Source organism: Xenopus tropicalis, chromosome 2, assembly GCF_000004195.4.
Source record: "Xenopus tropicalis strain Nigerian chromosome 2, UCB_Xtro_10.0, whole genome shotgun sequence".
Lineage (NCBI taxonomy): Eukaryota > Metazoa > Chordata > Amphibia > Anura > Pipidae > Xenopus > Xenopus tropicalis.
Window position 1 is genome coordinate 162,279,221 of NC_030678.2, and position 22,379 is coordinate 162,301,599.

At 45.0% G+C, this 22,379-nt stretch overlaps 1 protein-coding gene across 4 annotated transcripts in view; it reads right to left on the reverse strand.

The window, feature by feature from the left end:
• yap1 (Yes associated protein 1) overlaps window positions 1-21,505 on the reverse strand; it is a 41,834-nt gene extending 20,329 nt beyond the window's left edge. For 2 of the 4 annotated variants that reach the window (XM_012956607.3, XM_012956606.3), the window contains exons 1-3: window positions 20,882-21,504; window positions 10,648-10,898; window positions 803-915 (exon numbers count right to left, since the gene is read on the reverse strand). In XM_012956607.3, the coding sequence (XP_012812061.1) occupies window positions 803-915; window positions 10,648-10,898; window positions 20,882-21,100 (583 nt within the window). In that variant the 5' untranslated portion in view covers window positions 21,101-21,504. 4 annotated transcript variants of the gene reach the window in all.
• Window positions 21,506-22,379: the final 874 nt, after the last annotated feature.

Here is a 22,379-nt window from a genome sequence, read left to right on the forward strand (position 1 = left end):
GCACCCAGTACCACTAGGAAGTGCTTTCTTAACTGTGGGGGCTTGGCACCCTAGAGGGCTTTAAGACACAGTTGAAAGTCCAGTTTAAAGGGCAGAATGTATTTTCTAAACTAGATGTTCTAGTAACATAGTAAGTTAGGTTGAAAAAGACAGTAAGGCTCATACACCAAAGCCTGTTATGAGCTAACACGACTGCGAAACAGGGCTGGCTCTTGGGCCTGTGTTTAGGCCTAGAATTAGCCCCAATCAGCAGTAGCCTAAGGGGGGCCTAACCAAAGGCTGGACCTGCAAGCTTAATTTGAAAGTCCAACAAGCACTGTACTACAGAAAAGATTACTGTTGTAATGGAAAAGAAAAAGCAATGTAAAACTATCAGTAGGTTCTGGTGTGCGACTATCTAAAATCCACAAATACTGTACCAACAATAAAATGAGCCAAAGAGATGGGCATACTGATATGTGCGGAACGCGCTGTACTGGCAGTAACCAATGCCCTGCTACAATACAGGCAGGAAGCACAACGCAATTATAGAAAAACTGGCTCTTATGTACAACACCCCCCTAACACTGCATAGGGCACTCATTAGGACCTTGTCAAATATTTATCCTTAATATTACACTGCTAATGCGGCCCCCTGATATCCAGTATATTGGTTACAGGCCAGAGACTGAAAGGTCAGTCTCTGCAGTTCAACAGCCTAATAATGCATACACGTGCAATGTAGTGGAAGACGTACATAGCCAAAATGCATTTACTCCACGTATCTGAAATTAGCATTACAACAGTCACAGTGTTCATGTACCTGTTGGGGTCATTATATTCTGTTGCACCGGCGGGCTAGTCGGAGCGGGAAGGTTTATCTGAGAGAGCATAGCCTTCCTTGGATCCTGCCATGTCGTTGTCTGTTCCATGTGGCTAAAAATGAAGAAACATACATTGTTTTAGATACAACCCGACCATGTATAAGCTTACAAACAATTTCTAACAGACACACTGCACTGTTGACGAGTACTTAGCACCCAATTGTAGAATTACTGACGGCTATTTATTTTATTTATGCAAGGTGCCCTTTAAATTACATGGTAATATGGTAACATTCTGATATTGGATGAAAGAATTCTAGATTCAGGATCGTTAGGTGTCCACTAACCTTACAATAATTTGACAGCTTTGTCAGATTGATTTGTGAAATTGGTTGTTAAGGAAGGCCACATCATTGTGTGTATGGCCAGCTTTACTGTGTGTCTGATAGAGACATAGATTGTTAGCTCCACTGGGGCAGGGACTGGTGGGAATGCTGAACGCAGCAGAATATGCTGGCGCTATATGGAAAAGGAGAATATTAATCATATTAAAGTGCTTTTGAAGGGGAGCTGCAGGTAGAGCTGGTCAAGGGGAGAGAGTCTATAGTTTGCGCTTTCCCCAACAAAGGAAAAGCACGACCAACAACAAACTACATTTCCCAACAAAAACCAAGGGGACAGTTTTCTATGGAACAAAATCAAAAACTACAAAAATGCACAGGCAAAACATAGTTTCACTGTTAAACAAACAGGCAAGTTGCACAGAGTAATGAGACAGGGCCCCATTCACTGTTGGACGGATATATTTGGGGAACGTGCACTAATGCGTGTTCCTTATATAGTTACAAATATGAGAGGTAAGGAGCGACGGGGTTGAGACCCCCATATATGCGTTTTTGCACAAATTCGGAGGATTATTGGCCCAGCAAGTTGCTAACTCAGCAGTTACTGATATACACAAGGCATTTGTTTATTGCTGCTCTCTTTTCTGCTTTGCTGAACAAAGCCAGCGTCTATGTCCCCTCCAGACTAACAATACTCCAGAGGACTAGCTCTCCTTTCCAGCGGCCCCCAGTGAAGGTCACCGGGGCCAGATCCAAAGCCATGAAGCATGACTTCCTTGTGACGCCATCGCTTGGCTTCCCTGCCGTATACTGGAACTCCCACTCTACTCTCTGCCAATGGCAGCGCTGCTCAGGGACAGACGGATAGAAGGGCCTTTGGAAGGGGTGGGAGAAGGAAGAGCAGATAATCTACTCGCTGGACACACACACAGTTCAGCTATCTGCAAAGTTACCCTTCCCTAATGTATCTTACACTCACACGCTAACCATGTACCCAATGCAATTAGAATGTTCCAAACACACAGTTCTTTTTCATAATAAAACTGCAATTTTACGAATACACATTCATTGCACATTATTAATGGTTTTAACGTTACCTGTGAATGTAACTGCAACTAAAAACAGCTATCTGTATACCCCTTTCTGGTTCCGACTCTTTAAACAATGTAGTAGAAAGTCAGTTTACCTCCAGGTCAGCTGGCTTCTACATTGCTTCAGGAGTCAGAACAGCAGTGCATAGGATAGGGATAGGCATGGTTTCCAAAAGCAATTACACTGAGAAATAACTTTCCAATATCAATTCAAATTCCAGTTATTTAGGCAATACCATGTGGCCGACTGATTGTGTAGCTTTTATGGGGCCCAAAATGTCCTTCTGACTGTTGCAATGGCAAGTGTGAGAGACTGAGTAACAGCCCAACTAAAGAGGAAGACATTCAGTCCTATCATAATCTGACAGAGTAATGTAGAAAATAAAAAGGTAGTTCCGGCCCACTAATCGTCTCTATAGGAGCACACAGAGCTTGCATAATGCAGTCCCAGGCAAACGGTTAGAACATTTAATCATGCATTCCCCAGGTTCCCCATATAAAGAATAAAGCAGCCACACTCCACTCACTCCCAGTTCTGGTCTCCTGGTCTCCATCCTGCCCGGCCACCAATAAGCAGTTTCCTGTAGCCATGGACAAAAACCCCTTTGCATGGGGCCCGATTAGCCACAGAAAGCCATATATGTTCTCTTTCTCCCCTTTATACCACAATTTTGTATTTCTCGTGAATGTATAATGCCAATTATCCTCCTTGCTCTGTACAAGCCTGGGGAAGGCATTGCTGTTATTGGCTGGTCCCCGCTTAGTGCTCCATCCCCAATAGCCTCATAGCGTTTCAATCCTCACACATGGAGCCAACAGGGAGTGTAGCCTACAGGCCAACAGGGAATGGGCTCACAGAACTGTGACTGGCCAAAGTAAGCAACAAATGAAATACTCCCCTTCCAGGACAACAACTCCCTGTGTTTGCTCATAGCCAGTACAGAGATGTATCTTCACATTACTGTGGGATAAGTCTATGCCCTGCCATAAGCACATTTTAGGGTATAGGGGCCCTTTACTACTTTTGCTCAAATACATACAGACACAGTGCCCATTCGCTATGGGAGGGCCAGTAATGCCAATAAATGAAAAATACACACGGCTGCGCTGGCATCGTCAGATTACAGGCACGACAGGCTACAGTACCAGGGGCATAACTACAGAGGAAGCAATTCATGCCATTGTAGGAGGGGGCATGACCGCAGAGGGCCAAGTAAGCCCTAATTAATATATTTTTTGGAATAAGTCAAATTATATATTTTGGGGGGCTTAAACTGAACTTGCTGTGTAACACCTAGTAATTCCACTGTATGGAATGGTAATTGAGCTACAAGCTTAAGAATCATCAGGGCAGAGAAACAGACAATGTACCACTGCCCATAGGCCTTTGGCACACATGGCGTTTTCTCTGCCAGCACTAAAGTCTAATTCTGCCTGCACCCTGGTTCTCTGAGTGTGTAGAGGCTAAGGACCAAACCATAGAATTCGGTATTTGGCCAAATCCCTGAATCCCTGGGTGTGGATTCAGCCAAATACTGAACCGAATGCAAAAGCGAAAGTTGGAGAAGATGCAGTGAGAAATGCTGGAACGGGTAGAACATTACTTCCCATAGATAGGATTCGGATTTAGTTTGGCAAGGCTTTTGGTTTTGGCCGATTCCAAATCCTGCTAAAAATGGCTCATATTCGACCAAATCCAGGATTCGGTGCATCCTTAGTAGGGGCAGAAGTAATACGACGCGCCTGTCACTGCGCACACAGGTGTGTGGGTAAAATATTTTTGAATTCATGCTTAACCCCATCCAACCAGAGCATCACCTTCTGGCCCGATCTGTATAACGGCAGCCGACCCATCCCTTACCTGGCATCACTGGAGGGGATGTTACAGAAATAAGCACAGTACCATTGCTAGTGGGAACGGAACAGCACGGACAGCAACCGGCTGGTGGTGACTACAGCCGGCCACCCCACTCTGGGGGCAACTGGATGGCCCAACGTGCTGGTCCCATGGATTTTAAGCTACAAACACAGGGCAGGGGCGGGCAGGATAGGCGCTCTCTTGGCGTTTGTACAACAGCAGAGAAAATGCTATGCTTTCCATAACTATAGGCATCACTGAACCCAATAGACCAGGTTGGATTTTTTAGATAACAGATAAAATATGGCTGACATTTTTATAGACAAAACAGGAATGGCCGTTGGTCCCATTCAAACCATTTTGAAGTTAGCAGCACCGTGGGCTAATTAACTGCAGTGTATGAAGAGCACGTCCTTTATTCATTTATTCTCACTACCTTGGCAGTCATTGTTAAGAAAGAAAATGTCTTTAAAATTGTAAAGGAATTAATCCTTGTGACAGTAAAGTGCTGGGGCAGCAAGGCTGGGGCTGAGTCCGATTGATGCATGCTGGCAGCTGGGATTTATGCCCCATTTATAAATCCTGTGTTATTGTGTTGGGGATATTTACTGTCACATGCTATGGCCTGCTCTGAAGTTGGCCAAGCCTACATGCCTAATTGACTCTGTACTTAACATTGCATTGTTTGTTTAATCCCTGCAAAGGCTGATGGCCCCAACCCCTCCAAAACCCTACGATACTAAACAGCAGCACTCATCTGAATCTTCTATGTACCCTCCCCACAGTGCATTTCTCTACTGGGCAGAATTGACCCCCACGTAACTTTCCTTTCTTTAAGTCTGCAAATAATACAGACTATGTATTTGGAAATCAACTGGGATACAATGCTTCCTTGGAATGGGAGGAAGAAGAGTGCAAAATAAGGGGCAGAAGTGGCATTTATTATAAAGTTCTTTGCGCACCATGCTGTGTGGCCAATGCCCTCCCAGAAAAGATTCCACATAGACGCAAACCAAAAAGTTAAATGTAAGCCCTTAGGGGAGGAAGCACTGGATACATATAAGCCCTCCCAGCTGCTAAACTGCAAATTCCAAGCCTCCCCCAACAGCCAGCAGAACTGTACATAAATTCAAAGCTAATTTGGATTGTCCCTGTACAGGGACTCCACAGACAGACTCTTAATACCTGTCCCGTATGGCAGATCCATGGCCCAGCCCTTCGCCCTGGAAGCAGTTTTGGCCCTTTTTATAATGCAAAGAGTAATGCAGCATTTAGCGCCACAGTATTTATTGCAAACTCTTTTCAGTGGTTGGTGTTTTAGTACCATGGCCTCTAGTAGCTGCTTTTAACTGGGTTTGGGCTGTGTTTCTCCAGTAAAGAGTTCTGCATGTACTCTACTGTCCCAGTGCCCTCTCCACCACATCATAAAAGTTCATGGAGGAGCCAAATAAGGGCTGTTACTGGCTATTAGGGGCCTCTATGCACACTATCAGCTTACAGGGGCTTTATTTGGTAGTAAATCTTTTTTTAATTCAACCAAAACTTGCCCCCAAGTCAGGAATTCAAGAATAACTACCTTGTTTGGGGGCATTGGGAGCAACATCCAAGGGGTTGGGGAGCAACATGTTGCTCACAAGTCACTTGTTGGGGATCACTGGCCTGAACGGAGACTACCAAGGCCCATCCTTCCCAAGCCCAAGATTTAGTGCTGGAAAAACCCTAGAAGTGGCGGGTCTGTACTACACCTTTGCTAATTCATTAGGCCAGCTTTTGCCCCATCAAAGCAGAAACAAAAACGTTCTACTCAAACGTCTTAAGAACCTTCTGCTAATATGAACAGGGCTCAACTTCCTTTAGAGAAAAACAGATTGTTCCAAATGGCCTCATTAGTGTGGATTTTAGAAGGACAAGAGGTTGGTTCTCCATCAACACTACATCATCAAACCAGATGAAAGCTCACCTCCCTAACCTTCCCGGTGGCTTAAGCCTCCCTTTGATGAGTACACTCCCGCTTTTCTGTTTACTATTTGGCTTGAGAACAAATGGCCCCGAAGAGGGCTGTTCTCCTTCCTATTGAAAACAAAAGAGCAGAATAAAATGGATGTAGGGGGTCAGCTGTTTCTTAGATCACTGCCAAGACGGATCAACAAGAAAGTTGTTTAACCCTGTATAAGATGAGGTATGCAATATTAAATACATTCAAATCAGTTAGCTAAAAAATTACAAGACAACCCACGTCACAAAAACATGAGTCTGTCATTCCGATAAACTGCAATGCAGTTGGAAATTATATTGGCCAATTAGTAAATCAACAAACCCTTTTTTTACGAGAGATACTTAGTATGAAAGCCGATACTCTGTAAACCCAAGCAAGTGTTTCATCATATTTGCATGATATGTGACTTCCCATCTGAATACTGTGTAAATAAGTGTTCTGTTATATACAGGTATGTGCAGGAAACTAATTGCCAAGATTACATTTAATTCAATTGCTTACTGCTCTTCTAAAAACCAAAAACCCAGGTTGTGTTAGTGGCACCTTGACCAGGTTACATGCTGCTTCCTTGTAGGCTCCTCCACATGGAAAATGTGGCTTCCACTTAGAGAGATACAAAGAAAGATGGAGGGACAAGGCTCTTGCTGTAGGCTCCACCACATACAGAGAGCGAAAGATAGCAAATTATGCTTCTGGTTGTAGCCTTCCCTACATAGAGAGACCACAATAAAGAAAAACATTTTTCTAGGTGTTAAGTTGCTTCACCTATAAAACAAAGATGGCAGAACATGATCTGGGTGTAGGTTCCTTCACATACAGATAGAAAGATGGCAGAACATGGATCTGGGTGTAGGTTCCTTCACATACAGACAGAAAGATGGCAGAAAATGGATCTGCGTGTAGGTTCCTTCACATACAGATAGAAAGATGGCAGAACATGGATCTGCGTGTAGGTCCCTTTGCTGTAAGGGCTATGGCAAGTGGGTAGCTTTGTTGCCTGTGGGAATACTGCCTTACCTATGGGATATATTTCTCCTGAAAATGCCTTTCCCGTTATTAACCGGTGGATTGGCGCTTATAAAACACTTTACATATGGCAATGCAGCATAATTAAGTTAAAAACAAAGACAAAGGCATTTTCCAGGAATAATGGCAGAGTGCAGTGATCCACAGGTTAGTAACGGGAAAGGCATTTTCGGGAGGTTTGTCGCCCTTGGGAAATCTCTTTGTGTGGCTCTGCCCTAAGGCTTCAATTTTATTGTTACTGTCAGTTTTACTGCTATTTAAATCCAATGCCTGGAATTTCAGCAGGATCCCAAATATCAGAATATCCCTATACAGCCAATATCATACTATCATACATATCATAGTTAAAGATGAACTACTCCTTTCATCCCTTATTTCTTGATATACCTGTATAAATAAAAAGTTCAAGCTTTATTAAGGTTACAGCTTTTGCTGTACAGGTATAGGATCTATTATCCAGAATGCTCGGAACCTGGGGTTTTGTGGATAAGGAATCTTCCTGTAATTTGGATCACCAGGCCTTAAGTCTGCTAAAAATCATTTAAACATTAAATAAACCCAACAGTATTATTTTGCCACCAATATGGATTTATGCAGCTTAGTAAGGATCAAGCACAAGCTACAGTTTTACTATTACAGATATAGGATCTGTTATCCAGAAAGCTCCAAATTACAGGAAGACCACCTGTCACAGACTCAATCAAGTAATTCAAATTTTTTTTTACATTATTTCCATTTTCTCTGTAATAATAAAACAGTACCTTGTACTTGATCCCAACTAAGATATAATTACCCCTTATTGGGGGCAGAACAGTCCTATTGGGTTTATTTCATGGTTAAATGATTCCCTTTCCTCTGTAATAATAAAACAGTACCTGTACTTGATCCCAACTAAGATATAATTACCCCTTATTGGGGCAGAACAGTCCTATTGGGTTTATTTCATGGTTAAATGATTCCCTTTTCTCTGCAATAATAAAACAGTACCTGTACTTGATCCCAACTAAGATATAATTACCCCTTATTGGGGGCAGAACAGCCCTATTGGGTTTATTTAATGGTTAAATGATTCCCTTTTCTCTGTAATAATAAAACAGTACCTGTACTTGATCCCAACTAAGATATAATTACCCCTTATTGGAGGCAGAACAGCCCTATTGGGTTTATTTAATGGTTAAATGATTCCCTTTTCTCTGTAATAATAAAACAGTACCTGTACTTGATCCCAACTAAGATATAATTAACCCTTATTGGGGGCAGAACAGCCCTATTGGGTTTATTTCATGTTAAAACGTCTTAAGAAAAATTAAAACATAGCAATCCAGATTACAGAAAGAATCCTGATCCGGAAAACCCCAGTTCCGGAGCATTCTAGATAACCGGTTCCATACCTGTACAGAGAAAAAGGAAATCCCTTTTAAAAATTTGAATTATTTGCACATAATAGAGTCTACAGGGACACGGCCTTTCCGTAATTCTGGTTAACTGTTTCCGGATAACAGATCCTATATCTATTTCATTTACGAGGTGGGGAATTTTACACCATTAAGAAAAGCACTTTCCAAACGAAGGGACAGGGTTAAACATACCTTCCCCAACCAATCAGGCCGATGCTTCCCAGGGAGAAGCTCTTTCAATTAAGGACTCGGGATGGCTGCAAGAGAACAACCGCTCTCGCTCATGCAGATGAGACTGCCAGACGTGTGTGTACTTTACAGTCTCGGGCCCCTTATTGTTTCCTCTGAAACTCGAGCCCTTAACATAGAGAGCAGGGCTGCAAGGAGAAAGATACATGCACTCTGCAAGGCACTTACCTCTCATATTTACTATGACTTGCGGGGGAATATTTACGGCCATAATACACTCAGGTAGGGCTTGTGTTCCCAGGCCAGGAAGGGCACTTAGTTAAGGCTATCATCGCCTGATAAAAGCCAACTTGGTCCCTCTAGACAGAGTTGGTAGCTTATTGGGCCCTCCTGCTTGCCTGCCCAATATCTGGCTAAAAATCAATCACATAACCTATTGTGCAGGCTAATAAATGCCATTAGGTGAGGGCCGTACGCTGATCCCCATTATGATCAGATTGCTGGCCCACTGCGTCCTGATCTGGCAGTGTGTTTGCATCTAATTTAGGAAAAGACTCACTACCTTGGCAACCTTGCCCACTGTGCATATCTTAGCCTAATGTCCTTAGACAAGGACATTTGCCCATCACTACTCTCTGCTAGATACCAGCAGCAAATAAAACATTACAGGTGCCATCAGTCTAAAGGTCCCCATCGGTATCAGCAGCTACAATCGGCTCGTGTATGGGGACCTTAACAAGCTCCATAGAGGTAAAACACTACTAGGCTGATTTACAAACACAGGGGATAAAATGCACAAGTGCCCCTGCCAGTAGCAGCCAATCAGAAATTAGTTTGTCTATTAAAAGCTGGAAAACGAAAGCCAAGACATGACTGGCTTAGCATTTGCACAATGCAGCAACTAAGTTCATAAATCAGCCCTGCAATAGATAGCACGGCTACAGGCAATCATACCCCAAAATGCCTTGGTGCAGGGCTCGTCACTAATACCTCCTGGAAATGTAGCAGTGCAACTATCCATACAATAACAATTATAGCCTGGTCCTTCCGTGGGAATAATGTATTGCAGTGTACATCCCTAGGGACCTATGTAATACAGAAACTTCGATAGAACCCTTAAATAATTGGAGTGAAATACTTTTAACTCAAATTTGCTCACGTCATGTAAAACAATAGTAATTATGACCTAGTGCTGATAAAGAGGTTGTAGCTTTATGATAGACTATATTACCCAACAAGTCTGAAAACCAGAGTAGTGATGTAGAAAGATAACTTTTCTGTATTGCCCCAGGGCAGGGAATCAATGGCCTCTGTAGTGGTGACTGTAACCAGCCTGGGACACGGGGCCCTGCTTACTAGGATTGTTTATACCAATAATATAATAGCTGAAGTAGAGGAACAAAAGAATGCCTTTCCTTTTTCACACAAGGGATCAGTAGCAGCACACCAACCTGCTCTGCTGAACAGAGTTATTTTTGTAGTATTTATGAGATTTTGAAACAAAAAAAATTTTGTGCCTAAAAAATGCAACATTCAACATTGAAAAAAATGCATTAAGTTATTTGTAAATGTAATTGCTCTAGAAATCAGTACATGTCTGACTGTCTATATTCTCTGCACCGCTGGTTCTGAATCCTAAAAGAATGTTGCAGAAGCCAGTAGATTATCGGATTATTGGGGCACAACTGCCCCCTTGCTGAACAGCCTTGGCTATGATAATGCCCACAGCAGCGGCGGCTGATGGCACCTAAACTGGTGGGAAATGCAGCTCTAAGCGGTTTGCTGTGTCTGCTTCAAACTATACCAGAGATGCCAATATCACACAAGAAAATATAAGGTTTATAGGCAATTAAATGGAAGCAAATCATGTAATAGCATGAAGGTATTTGTATATAGGCTAAGGTGAGCCCTAACGGACACAGTCAAGAAAACAAAAAACCTACTTCAGAAAGTATCGTTGCCCGGAGGGCGTCTTTGCCATTTCCCATCCTGGCGGTAGAGGAACATCGTCTGGAATTTCATAAGAAGACTGGCGCAGGTGCTGAGCGTTGGGTGCTGGTGCGGGGCCGGGAACCACCCCCGGCGGAGAAAGGGCACCAGGGGACACTGCCCCTAGCTGCAAGGAGGCCGGGGAGGAATGAGCGCGGACATGCTGAGGAGTTAGAGCTCCAGCTGATCCCCCATCTGTGCTGGCCTGCAAAGAACAAGTGGGACAATATGAGTAAAGCCAACACTGACATTTTAATTATCAGCAGAGATCTAAACCTGAGAAAAAATGCCTCCCTGATGTCAAAATGGCAATTGGACCAGTCCCTGGATCAACTTGTATTAAAATCTATATCCCATAACCCTGTATTCCCGTGCTTTTGTACCAGCTAACAGGTGACAATTGCCTAAAATTAACGGCACTGATACTCGGTCAGTCAACTATCGCCTGAAATGCACTGGCTTCTGCTAATGTGTCTCAAAAGTCAGAACGAGCAGTGCAGAGAATAACCAGGGACAGATAAATTATACTTTTAATATCAATAGTAACATTGGCCTCATATGTAAGAAAAAGCACTACGTTTGCCAAGGTGCAGTAACTTATAGCAACCAATAAGATGTTAGCTTTAAAACAGGTGACCAGTAAATGATACCTGCTAATTGGCTGCTATGGGCTACTGCTCCTGGGCAAATTTAGTGCTTTTATTATATAACCCCTTGAAGATTATACTGGAGGTATATATACTGGAAGAATAGATATATGGATGTACAGTATATATACTGGAAGAATATTGCTGTAATGATACTTACCTTTTCTTTCATTAGGCAAAATGTTATTTTATAGTTTACATGCCCTTTAAAATGAGGTTAAAAAACACTGGAATGGGGTTGGCACAGGCATGCATACACTGATATAAAACCCTAGTGTGGGTGCCCAGTTTTCACACCCCCATTAAATGCAGAGGTTCATGGGAACCCAGTAACAGGGCTGCACAGCTCCTATCTAGCCCCGGCCTGTGTACGATTCCCCCCGCCCCGCTGTGCCTGCTCTATAATCCTAAAATGTCTCACTGTCAGTTATTTTGGGTAACAGCGCATCTCTCATTGGCCTCTATGCGACACAGTAGACAATGTATATTTTAGTCTCAATATCCCAAAATATCAACCGGCAGCACTTGGGACATAAGGTTTATATTTAGATCAATGGCTGCAGCTTTGGGTGACGCTGGATTTGGGGAAAGGCTCCGTGAGTCAGTGATGCTTGGGAGGGTGCCAGCGGGTGCTGCTCGGGGGCCTCAGAGCTACAGCCCTGTATTCTCAGCAGCCATGACTCAATGCATTCAGTTTATTTATTAGCAGATGTTCCCATCACACTCCCTTACAGGGCAGCATGGTGTCTGTCCCATTACTTGCTCATGTTGCACGCTTCCATTAAAGGGAAAAGAAAACTAAGTATGGGAAGGGGTATAACAACAGGGGGAACGGACCCATCAAAACAGTTACATGCGAGTATAACCATGTCACTTCTCTAGCCATAAATACTAGATTGCTCCATACAATACAAGCTAATGATTCTAATTGATACGCACCCCACCAATGTTACTTGGAAGTATGATTGCAGAACAGAGAGGTTAATGTATTAACAGGGGCAAAGCTACTATGGATCTAGTAGCCCATAGCAACCCCATATTAGCCACTGACAACAGTACTGGTCTCCTGAAGCCAATGAGCCATGACACTGCTGCGACCCTGCTGCACCCACCCCAAACCTACTGCATTAGTGATATGGGGGCCAGGAAGAACTAAAACCATCACTAAGCCATTGTAGGACCTGCACTCAATCCATCCCCGCATCTTTCCGCTCTGTGCGCCCCTTAAGTTCCATGACAGGGAAACAGAGGAAGAGTGCACTTTCCCAGTCTGACCTGTGCCCAACCCAAATCCTCCAAATTTCAACCCTAACCTGTCCGAGTTACTTACACACAGGTTCTAAAAACTGTCTGGAAATACTGCATGCACAAAGGGAATGCTAAATACAGAGTGGGAGAGAAAACACAATTTCTATTTCCCCTGCATAATATTACAATTCTGCACTTCATTTGGAAGCTGTGCCAGTTTGTGCCTCACTACAGCCGGCCTGGATAAACCGGAGCAGGGGTCCCCAACTGGGCTGTGTCGCACTGGGGCACCTGTTAATACATGCATTGCACGTGTGATTGCACACATAATGACACGTACGACACAATCATGCTCCATATGCCTTGTACGCGCTCTGCTATTGCGTTGCATTATGCGCTGCACCACATTTTGCGTCAAGCTAAAGGAGTATGAAATAAAGAAACTTTAACATTTGATAACATGGAAGATTTCTCCCAAGGCTACAGATGCATACGTGCCTAGAAGCACAACAAACAAACAAGTGTTCATTCTCTGGGTTCTCTTTGTTTTCTGCCCACTTTAGAGACTGGAGAGAAGGAAACATGAATGAACCCCTTGGGGTACAAGTCTACATTTCAAACTGTAATCCAGTTGTGCTGAACAAACCGATCAGGTACACTTATTTTGGGATGTACGCATAGATGTGACGTGTTTGTGGGGTAAATTAAATCAAATTGGGCAGCCCTGATACACGAGAAGCACCTCGTACCAGCGTTGGGCAGAGCACCCGTTTTCCCTTCAGCCTATATATTCATATGTCCGCATCATACAATGCTACCGTCAGATACAATAAATAAGCCGCCTTGGGTGCCTGCCCAAACATGACATTACAGTTTTCTCTCACTAAGGAACAATTCTTTCCGAGCTGGAAGGCCTGGAGTCGCTCCCTCCATTCTGCACTAAGAAAACACTGATTAATAAGAGCTTGAGCTGAATAAAAATATGAAATATATTCATTTGGTCAGTTATTTCTATCGGCTGATTACATATGATGACCCAGCTAAACTGAACACATTCTCCGTACATGATGCAGACAAAACAGGGCCTTAACCTGCAACATGTGAACATTAAGCACACATGGGGCACACATGGGCAAAGCTATTCTGACCAATAAGCGGACTGCAATCATTGCATGCATGGGTAGGCAGCCTATATAGCCAGTGGCCACCTAGATGGGCCAACATGATCCTCAGCCCACACACAAGCATGTGTCAAACAAGCCTGGCCAAAACAATCCAGATGTAGCCACAACATGTGCCTTTGTGTGATCAGCTAAGCATACATCACTTGCATACAGGGAATTTTCATGCCTTGGTGTTACTGGCCCTCTGAGTGCTGCCTCATGGGAAGTTCCTTATTAATATGTTTATTATTGCTTTGGTTGCTACACGGCCAAGATCTGATGGGGTAACAGATGCTTCTGTAGTATATATATATGCTGCTGAACTTTAGGCAAAGAATTTAAATCTCGGCACAATTCGGCTCCCCGTATTCTGGGCCAAAGTGACTTATCCAATTGCTGGCTCTAAAGGGACATCAGAGTTGTATCTAAAGTAAGAGGAAAAAAATAAAGGGTTGTATAGGCATTTATACATAATATATTGTTACTTTGCACTGGCAAATATAGAGTAGAGGCTGTAATACAGTTTCTATGTCAGGGGTCCCCGACCTTTCTAACTAGAGAGCCACATTCAAAAGTAAAAAGACTTGGAGAGCAACACAAGCACCATAAAAGTTCATGGAGGAGCCAAATAAGGGCTGTGATTGGCTATTAGGGGCCTCTATGCACACTATGAACTTACAGGGGCTTTATTTGGTAGTAAATCTTGTTTTTATTCAACCAAATCCTGCCCCCAAGTCAGGAATTCAAAAATAACTCCCTGGTTTGGGGGCACTGAGAGCAACACCCAACATGCTGCTCACGAACCACTGATTGGGGGATCACTGCTCTAGAACAGCTACCATGAAGCTGGGGGGCTGCCATTCAAGCTCTAATAGGGCTCTAGGGCACACATTTGCATGGCAGATCACCTATGGAGAATGCTTTTATGACCCAAGTGGAGATAAACAGAAGACCAAGGGCCAATCATGGCTCACAGCACACAGGCTAAAAACTTCTCATAGCAAACAGGCCTGCAGGACAAACAAATCCAACCTTTAATTACAATCCATTAGTTCACTTGTGTTATTGGCTTTCATAGCGCAAGTGGAAGGGCCTGGTACATTGCCATCAAACGCTAAAGCTGGCCATACACGTCCCAATATTATCGTACAAATACTTGTTTCGTATGATATTCAGAGTGTGTATGGGGGATCGACGAGACGACAGATATCACAAAAGCTTCAGATGTAGGTCATCTCATTGATCAGTTGGGTTAAGAGATTTTGATCTGGCGCCATTTTAGGTGCCAGAGCAAAATCTGCGTTCAGGGCTCAATTGATATGGAGGTAGAATCGTCGCAGGAAAGATCGTAATTGGTATGTGTATGGTCACCCTAAAATGGGGTTTAATAAGCATCAGGCAAATGATTAACACATAGCTTTGACGTGACATGACCATAAAGATATTTAATTCACTCTGAAGGCAAAATACTGATCCGTGTCCTTTAGTAAAACATAGAGATCCAAGTCTTATTTTGGTGGGTTGGAGCGTATGCCCGAACCACAAACCCAGGCCAACGTGATAGGAGTAAGGCCCGGTCCCTGCATTACAGAGCCAAACCTTTCTCCCGCCCATAGCGTGTGGGCACCAAGCTAAGAGTCATGGAGGAAGTATTGCCAAAGCAGTATGATGAGAAACATCAGGCACAGAACCTCACCAACACACAATTACCACAGATCATTCACTGCTCAGCCTGGCATTGTGCTTTGCAAGTCCATGGGCCCTTGCACATAATGATGAAAGAGCATGTCAGAGGCACACTTCTAGGGATCTAGGGAGGCACAGAGGGCACACTTCTACGGATCTAGGGATCTAGGAAGGGCACACTTCTAGGGATCTAGGAAGGGCACACTTCTAGGGATCTAGGAAGGGCACACTTCTAGGGATCTAGGAAGGGCACACTTCTAGGGATCTAGGAAGGGCACAGAGGGCACACTTCTAGGGATCTAGGAAGGCACAGAGGGCACATTTCTAGGGAGGCACAGAGGGCACACTTCTAGGGATCTAGGGAGGTACAGAGGGCACATTTCTAAGGAGGCACAGAGGGCACACTTCTAGGGATCTAGGGAGGCACAGAGGGCACATTTCTAGGGATCTAGGGAGGTACAGAGGGCACATATCTAAGGAGGTACAGAGGGCACACTTCTAGGGATCTAGGGAGGCACAGAGGGCACATTTCTAGGGAGGCACAGAGAGCACACAGAGGGCACACTTCTAGGGATCTAGGGATGCACAGAGGGCACTTCTAGAGATTTCATAGGCAACTGGAAACATTGTTTCTGATGCCTGAGCTGTACAGTCTCCATGGGAAAGTCCTTGTGTGGCCCATCCTCAAGTACTCCTCCCACAGATTCCTACAGCCAGTCAGATGGTTATTAATATATAAATATTATAATTATGTAATTACAAGAGCACTGAAACTGGTGGTGTCCCACTCCACTCGCAGGCGTAACCCCGGATGAAAGGCTCAGTCAGAAGTAGTTCTCAAACCGACCCCATCAACAAACTGACCAATGTAAATAATACATAGATATTGGTTTGGATAGTTGATAGGTACCAGATTTATGCAGTCTCCATGATCCTGGCTGCTGCTCTGGGTTATAAGAGGATCACAGGGACCGGAAGCTGTCCGACTGTACACCAGGCTGGTGCAGAAACAATGACCCAGGGTCTAAGATTAGGAATTATAATTACAGGGGGGGGGGTTCATATGATTAAGCCATTGCTTGTGTTTTAGGGTACAGCCACAAGAGAAGTGATGTGCAGGTCAGAAAATAAAACTCAACCCAGCACCCAACTCTAGAATGTAGTCATTGTAGAACCTGCACCCGCATCTTTCCGCTCTGTGTGCACCTCAACAAGCACTCAACCTGAATTCACAATGGTTGCCCAAATTTCATCCCTAAGGGCAAAGACACATGGGGCGATTAGTCACAGCGACTTTTTGAAAAGTCGTGGCAACTAATCTGTGAGAGCGATTAGTCACAGCGACGGCCATTGTACTCTATGTGCAAAAAGTCGCCGCGACTTACTTAATTAAAAGTCACGGCAACTAATCACCCCATGTGTCTTCGCCCTAATCCGTCTGACCTAAGGGTAAACCAGTGGGTCCCACAGGTTTACCCCCGCACATTACTACCAAACAGGGCTGTGGATAAACAGGGATTGAGGATCCGCCCCTACGCTCTGATCAGTTAATCAGCACGGAAACATCAGAGTATGCATTTTGTTGCCTAAATCTGGTCCCCATACACGGGCCGATAGGGACCGATATCGGCAGCTAATCGGGCTGTGTATGGGCACTCCCGATCGATATCTGGTCTGATATCGGCCAGATCTCGATCGGGCAGGTTAGAAAATCTAGTCGGATCGAGGACCGCATCAGCACGTTGATGCGGCCCCCGGACCGACTTTGCCTATGCCCGTAATTATAATTTGATTGTTTGGCCCCAGGGCCAAACGATCGAATTACCCTGGATTCTCCTGATATCACCACCCGTAGGTGGGGGATATCGGGAGAAGATCTGCTCGCTTGGCGACATCAAGCGAGCGGATCTGCCCGTGTATGGGGACCTTTAGGCTAATGGCAGATGGGTCATATATAAACTAGCAGAGAAAATGAACCCTCTGCCATAATATATATTAAAGTGGATAGACAATGCTTGAAACAGAGCTTTCCATATGTCAAGTTCTTCCTAATACCAAAAACACAAGCCCCATGTTACATGATGTGATATATTCATATTACAAATGCACTCTGTCTATTGAGCATCAACATTTAAACAAACAAAATGTTGTCAACATTTGCAAAAAACAATACAAAACAAAAAACTAATTAGAATTTATATGTGGTTAAGATCAAAAACCTACGTCTGGTGCTTTGCACAAGAATAATGTGGGCTAAGAATAAACGTTCAAACAAATCACGGAGTTCTTGCTGCAGTACAGAACCTGGGTGGTCAGAATAGGAAAAGTAATGTATAACATTCACGGAGGGGGGAAGGGAGTTCTCACCCCACCTCCCTGAGCCTTTTATGAAAAGCACTAGAGAGAGCCGGGAAGGGTTTCACTGCGCCATACGGGCTGTCAAGTAGGAATGGCACTCTTCAACTGGCCAAATGTGAGCCGCTTCCAACATCAGGGTGACAGATCAAGCACTGCCGTGCAAGCTGTTTAGATAGTAAATGGGTTAAACAGAGAAAAGTAAACAGCCAAGAAACTCCAGACGAAGTTCTCTCTCCCGGCCTGGAAACATTCCTACACTTCCATGTCCTTTTAAATAGACGCCCCCCCCTCTCACCACCCTTAGATCCATCCCCTCCTGCCTTCCTCCCTGGGGCCATCAATGGGAAAACCAGCAGATAGAGCTGGTCCTGTACTGAACAATCGCAAATGCTTTTTACTGGAAAATTAAATCTTTTTAAACAAAACGAAAAATCTCTTTTCACACTGGGCTGAGTGTACGAACTTTTTACAAAGGGGCAAAACAACATTATCCAGGCGTCTGTGTGAACCCTGCCCAGTCCCAGTGCCGGACAAGCTACAGGTTGCTAAAACTGTCAGACCCATAGAAACTATTACTTTGTGAGTTACACTTAGAATTTGAGCATGAAAATGACAAACTGTGTCTAAAAATAAACAACTTGAAATCTCTGCTGCAGAGAAATGTTTCTCTTACTTTGTCCAATTTCATAAGAATATTTAATTCAATTTAATTGGAAAAAACGCCTTTTAAAACAAACTCTAAAGGTCCCTGCACTCGTTCATTCAAACTCATACACAGTATCAGACACATCTCACAATTCCTGAACTGCGACTGCTTTTCAAACATGGTTACAAAAAATGGTATTATCCGTCAGGAGATTTATGCATTTTATTTCCTAGAAAACAACGAAATGAATTAAAAAGAGGCGAGGGGCCGGGTCGGAAACAAAGCTTTGCAGCTCTAAAGCCTCTGCGTTTTCAATCAGACAAGTTTTAATCGCTGCCAGCGCTGCATGCCTCCATCTCCAGCAGTTCCTGCTCTCCTATTTCAAGGCTACAACTTCTAACTCCAAACCCTTTAAATCCTTCCTTTATGAAGGCATGCAGACCTAGCCGGCTATAATGGAAGCATAGTTCTGCAGTAATTGGGGTCAGAAACGAAAAGTTAAATTAAAAAAAAAAAAAAAAGTGAAAGAAGACATTGAAATTGTGTTGCAGTCTATGCTGGATTTTAAGCTGTTGACATAGCCAAAGGTATAGTTTCAGCCGTTCTGAAACAGTTGTGCAAAAACGAGTGTGCAAGGAGTTAATGGGCACACATCTTTAAGGCTTAACGAAAAAAAAAAGCCCAGTCACAAGTAGGGAATAGCCATATAAAGCTATTAATAAATGACTTCCAGAGCACCATTATTACCCAGCGCACAGCAGTAAAAGCAAGAGATCACCTCCCCCACAGATGTGGGAGTTGCACGACACTACTTGTTCCCTTCTCCACCCCTTCCAGTCTGCCTTTATCTCAATAGCAGGGGGGGAGGCGTAAAGTTGGGAGAAATCCGTAAAGTACCTTTCAACCCAATACCATGTATAGAAGCCACATTGTGACTTCACAATTGGATTTATAAAATGTATCAGTTGCACCAGCGTTCACCAAAGTGCACAAATGCCTCATATAAGAAATTGGCTACTACTGCTGCCCCCCAGGCAAGAACTGGTTAATCGGCTGAGAAATATGAAGCCAGGAGTTACTGTAAAGACACATTAACCAAAATAGAGTAGGAATGGGTTGAAAGGGATTGGTGTGTGGGTCGCAGAAATGCTCAGCGATGGTATGACAATGCTGAAGTCAGATGGCCGCAGGTAAAACACACGAGCCTTTGTATCTGCCAGTGAAAGAATGTAGCACCGGCCTAGCATCTGGGGCTGTCGCCACTAGGGATGGAGTGTGTTTGGCTCGGTCCCTTTAAAAACTTCGGGAATAAATAGAATACACGTGGTCATTTTTAAAGGTTTTTTTCTATTCTTGCCACTGACAGAACCGTTACAGTGAGACCCAATGACCAAACAAACCATAACAAAATGTCACTATCAATAGGCTTCAAAGCGCTTATCCCTGTGGTTCTTGAGTTTCTGCTGAATGGCCCCCCTCAGCAGCCCTGGGGGTATGTGGGAGGTTTGACAGACCACTGGGCCAACAATATGGATTGAAGCTCAAGGAACCCCACAACTGAACAGAAATGACTGAAGTACCGGGGGGGGGATAATCCAACCAACATCCAATCAGCTGTTATTCAACTAAAGCCCTAGACATCCCTATGTTACGGTATTATAATATGGACAAGGCCAGGGGCATTTTCTCCTGCCCCAGTGGGTGCTACAACTCTCCAGCCCAAGCTCTATACTTATTATAGGAGAAAGGTGTCAGACACAGGTAGGCACAACATTCATTGCTAAAGAGTCTGAATTCTGACTCCTGCCATAAATGTACTCCCTGTGCTTAGCCCCTATTGGCCTCACACTCAAAAGTTTAAATACCCCAGACTGGTCTATTTCAGCACTTCAGGCAACTACAAAGCTTAGCTCCTGCCAACAACACATGCTATCTTAAAGTTATTGATCCATTATTGGAAGGCCTGCACCTTAGCCGATTCTGACTATGCAGGCCTACAAGTTTGCCTCAAAACAAGCCAACTTCCTAGAAGAACTTGAGGTGTCTGTTAAATCCATCCAGTGACATGACTAAGGCGGTGTATATGGCCCCCCAATTCCCCCACCTGATCCTGTGCTTTGGCTGGAAGCTCTAATGCGGCCAATGATCTGCCCCTGGGCCCCCTGCTTTGCCTACAGTCCCCATGCATTGGGCCTTAAAAAGCCGACCATGGCAGGGGGAATAACTATAAAGGAAGGTATGGGGGGGGGGGCAATGGGATATATATTAATAAGTAGACTCCATATTTAGTTCTCAAAGGGGCACAAATAACTTTGCTGTGGGGCCCAGTACATAGGGTACAGCCGCCAGGGCCCCCCAATACTCTATTCAGCCCCATGGGGCCCCCCAATACTCTATTCAGCCCCATGGGGCCCCAGTTACCCGGTAGAGGAGCATATACCTGCCGTGAGTGGGACTTGGGTTCGGGCTGCTTGAAGAACGAGTCGGGGAGTTTCCTCATCCGCATGGGCAGGGTCTGGGGTACGTTAGCGTTCTTGGGGTTCATGACGGCGTTAAATAGCGCCTCCAGGTCGGTCTCCGAGTCGCTCCGCACATGTACGATCTGGTGCCCCGCAGGGGGAGGCTGAGCCGGGGCGGAAGGCTGGGATCCGGGCTCCATGGCTGCGGGGGGGGCTGTGTGTGGGGGAGACTCGCTGGGAGACTTGGGGGCAGATACTATGGGGGGCAGTGACTAATGGGCCCCACAGATATACGCGGGTTGCTCGGAGTCAGAGTGCCCGCGGCTCCCGCTCATCTCAGGGAGAGGTGGGGGTCCCTGCGCCTCCCTCTCCCCCCAGGGTCGGTTCGCTCCCGCAATCACTGCTCCGAACTCGCCGCCTCAGTAAAGATTCCCACAGAGTCGCTCTTCTCTGTCGCAGGGTTCAGACTGGTCGCGGCCGCGGCGCCTCTCACTCCGGAACTCGAAGGAACAACAAGCGCAAAACTTTCCTCGCATCCCGTCGGGACCGCAAACTTTTCCTACAACACGTGACCCCCCCGCAGGCCCCGCCCATGGATAAAGCTGATCTCACCGAGGCGAAGGGGCGGGGACTTATCTGTTCCCTTCAACTGCGCCTGCGCCTGCGGAGGGTTACCCTCACAACCCGGGGGGCTGGCTGGCGGAGGGGTCACTGAGGTGGGCTGCTTGCACCTCTGGTGGCCGGGATGTGGGCACTTCATCATTCCCTGTGACATGTGAACTGGGAGATTTACACTGTGTGCCAGCAGCTTGGCTTGTGTGGAGCTATTCTGTAGCCACTCTCTGGGTCATTCCCAAAGTCTGAGGCATGTTGGCTCTGCTCTTTTTATTCTGGTGTAAAGTATAAAGTTGGTCGCACTCAGATATTTGTTATGCGGTCTGCTCAGGTTCTATCTAGTGTGGGGGTTTTGTGGGAGGTAGGGCTTCACCTTCCCCAGAGAATACTTTGCTGTCCCGGAGGGCCTGGGACTGGCAATCTGGGGATTGTGGCTAATGCCAGAGGGGCTACTGTAAGATGCCATAGACAGTCCCCTGTAGGGTCTGTTTGGGTCTCAGTTTGGGCCTGTAGCAGGGGTAACTATAGCAACAGACCCTGCAACTGTACAAGCTGGACCCAGGGAGTATAAGAGGGTCTGAGGGAGTATAGGGGGGCCCAGGCAGAGCAGGAGGGTCCCAGGGAAAATGAGGGTCTCAGGGAGTATAAGACTGTCCGACTATGTACGAGAGGGTCCTGGGAGTATAAGACTGTCCGACTATGTACGAGTGGGTCTCAGGGAGTATAAGACTGTCCGACTATGTACGAGAGGGTCCCGGGGAGTATAAGACTGTCCGACTATGTACGTGAGGGTCCTGGGGAGTATAAGACTGTCCGACTATGTACGAGAGGGTCCCGGGGAGTATAAGACTGTCCGACTATGTA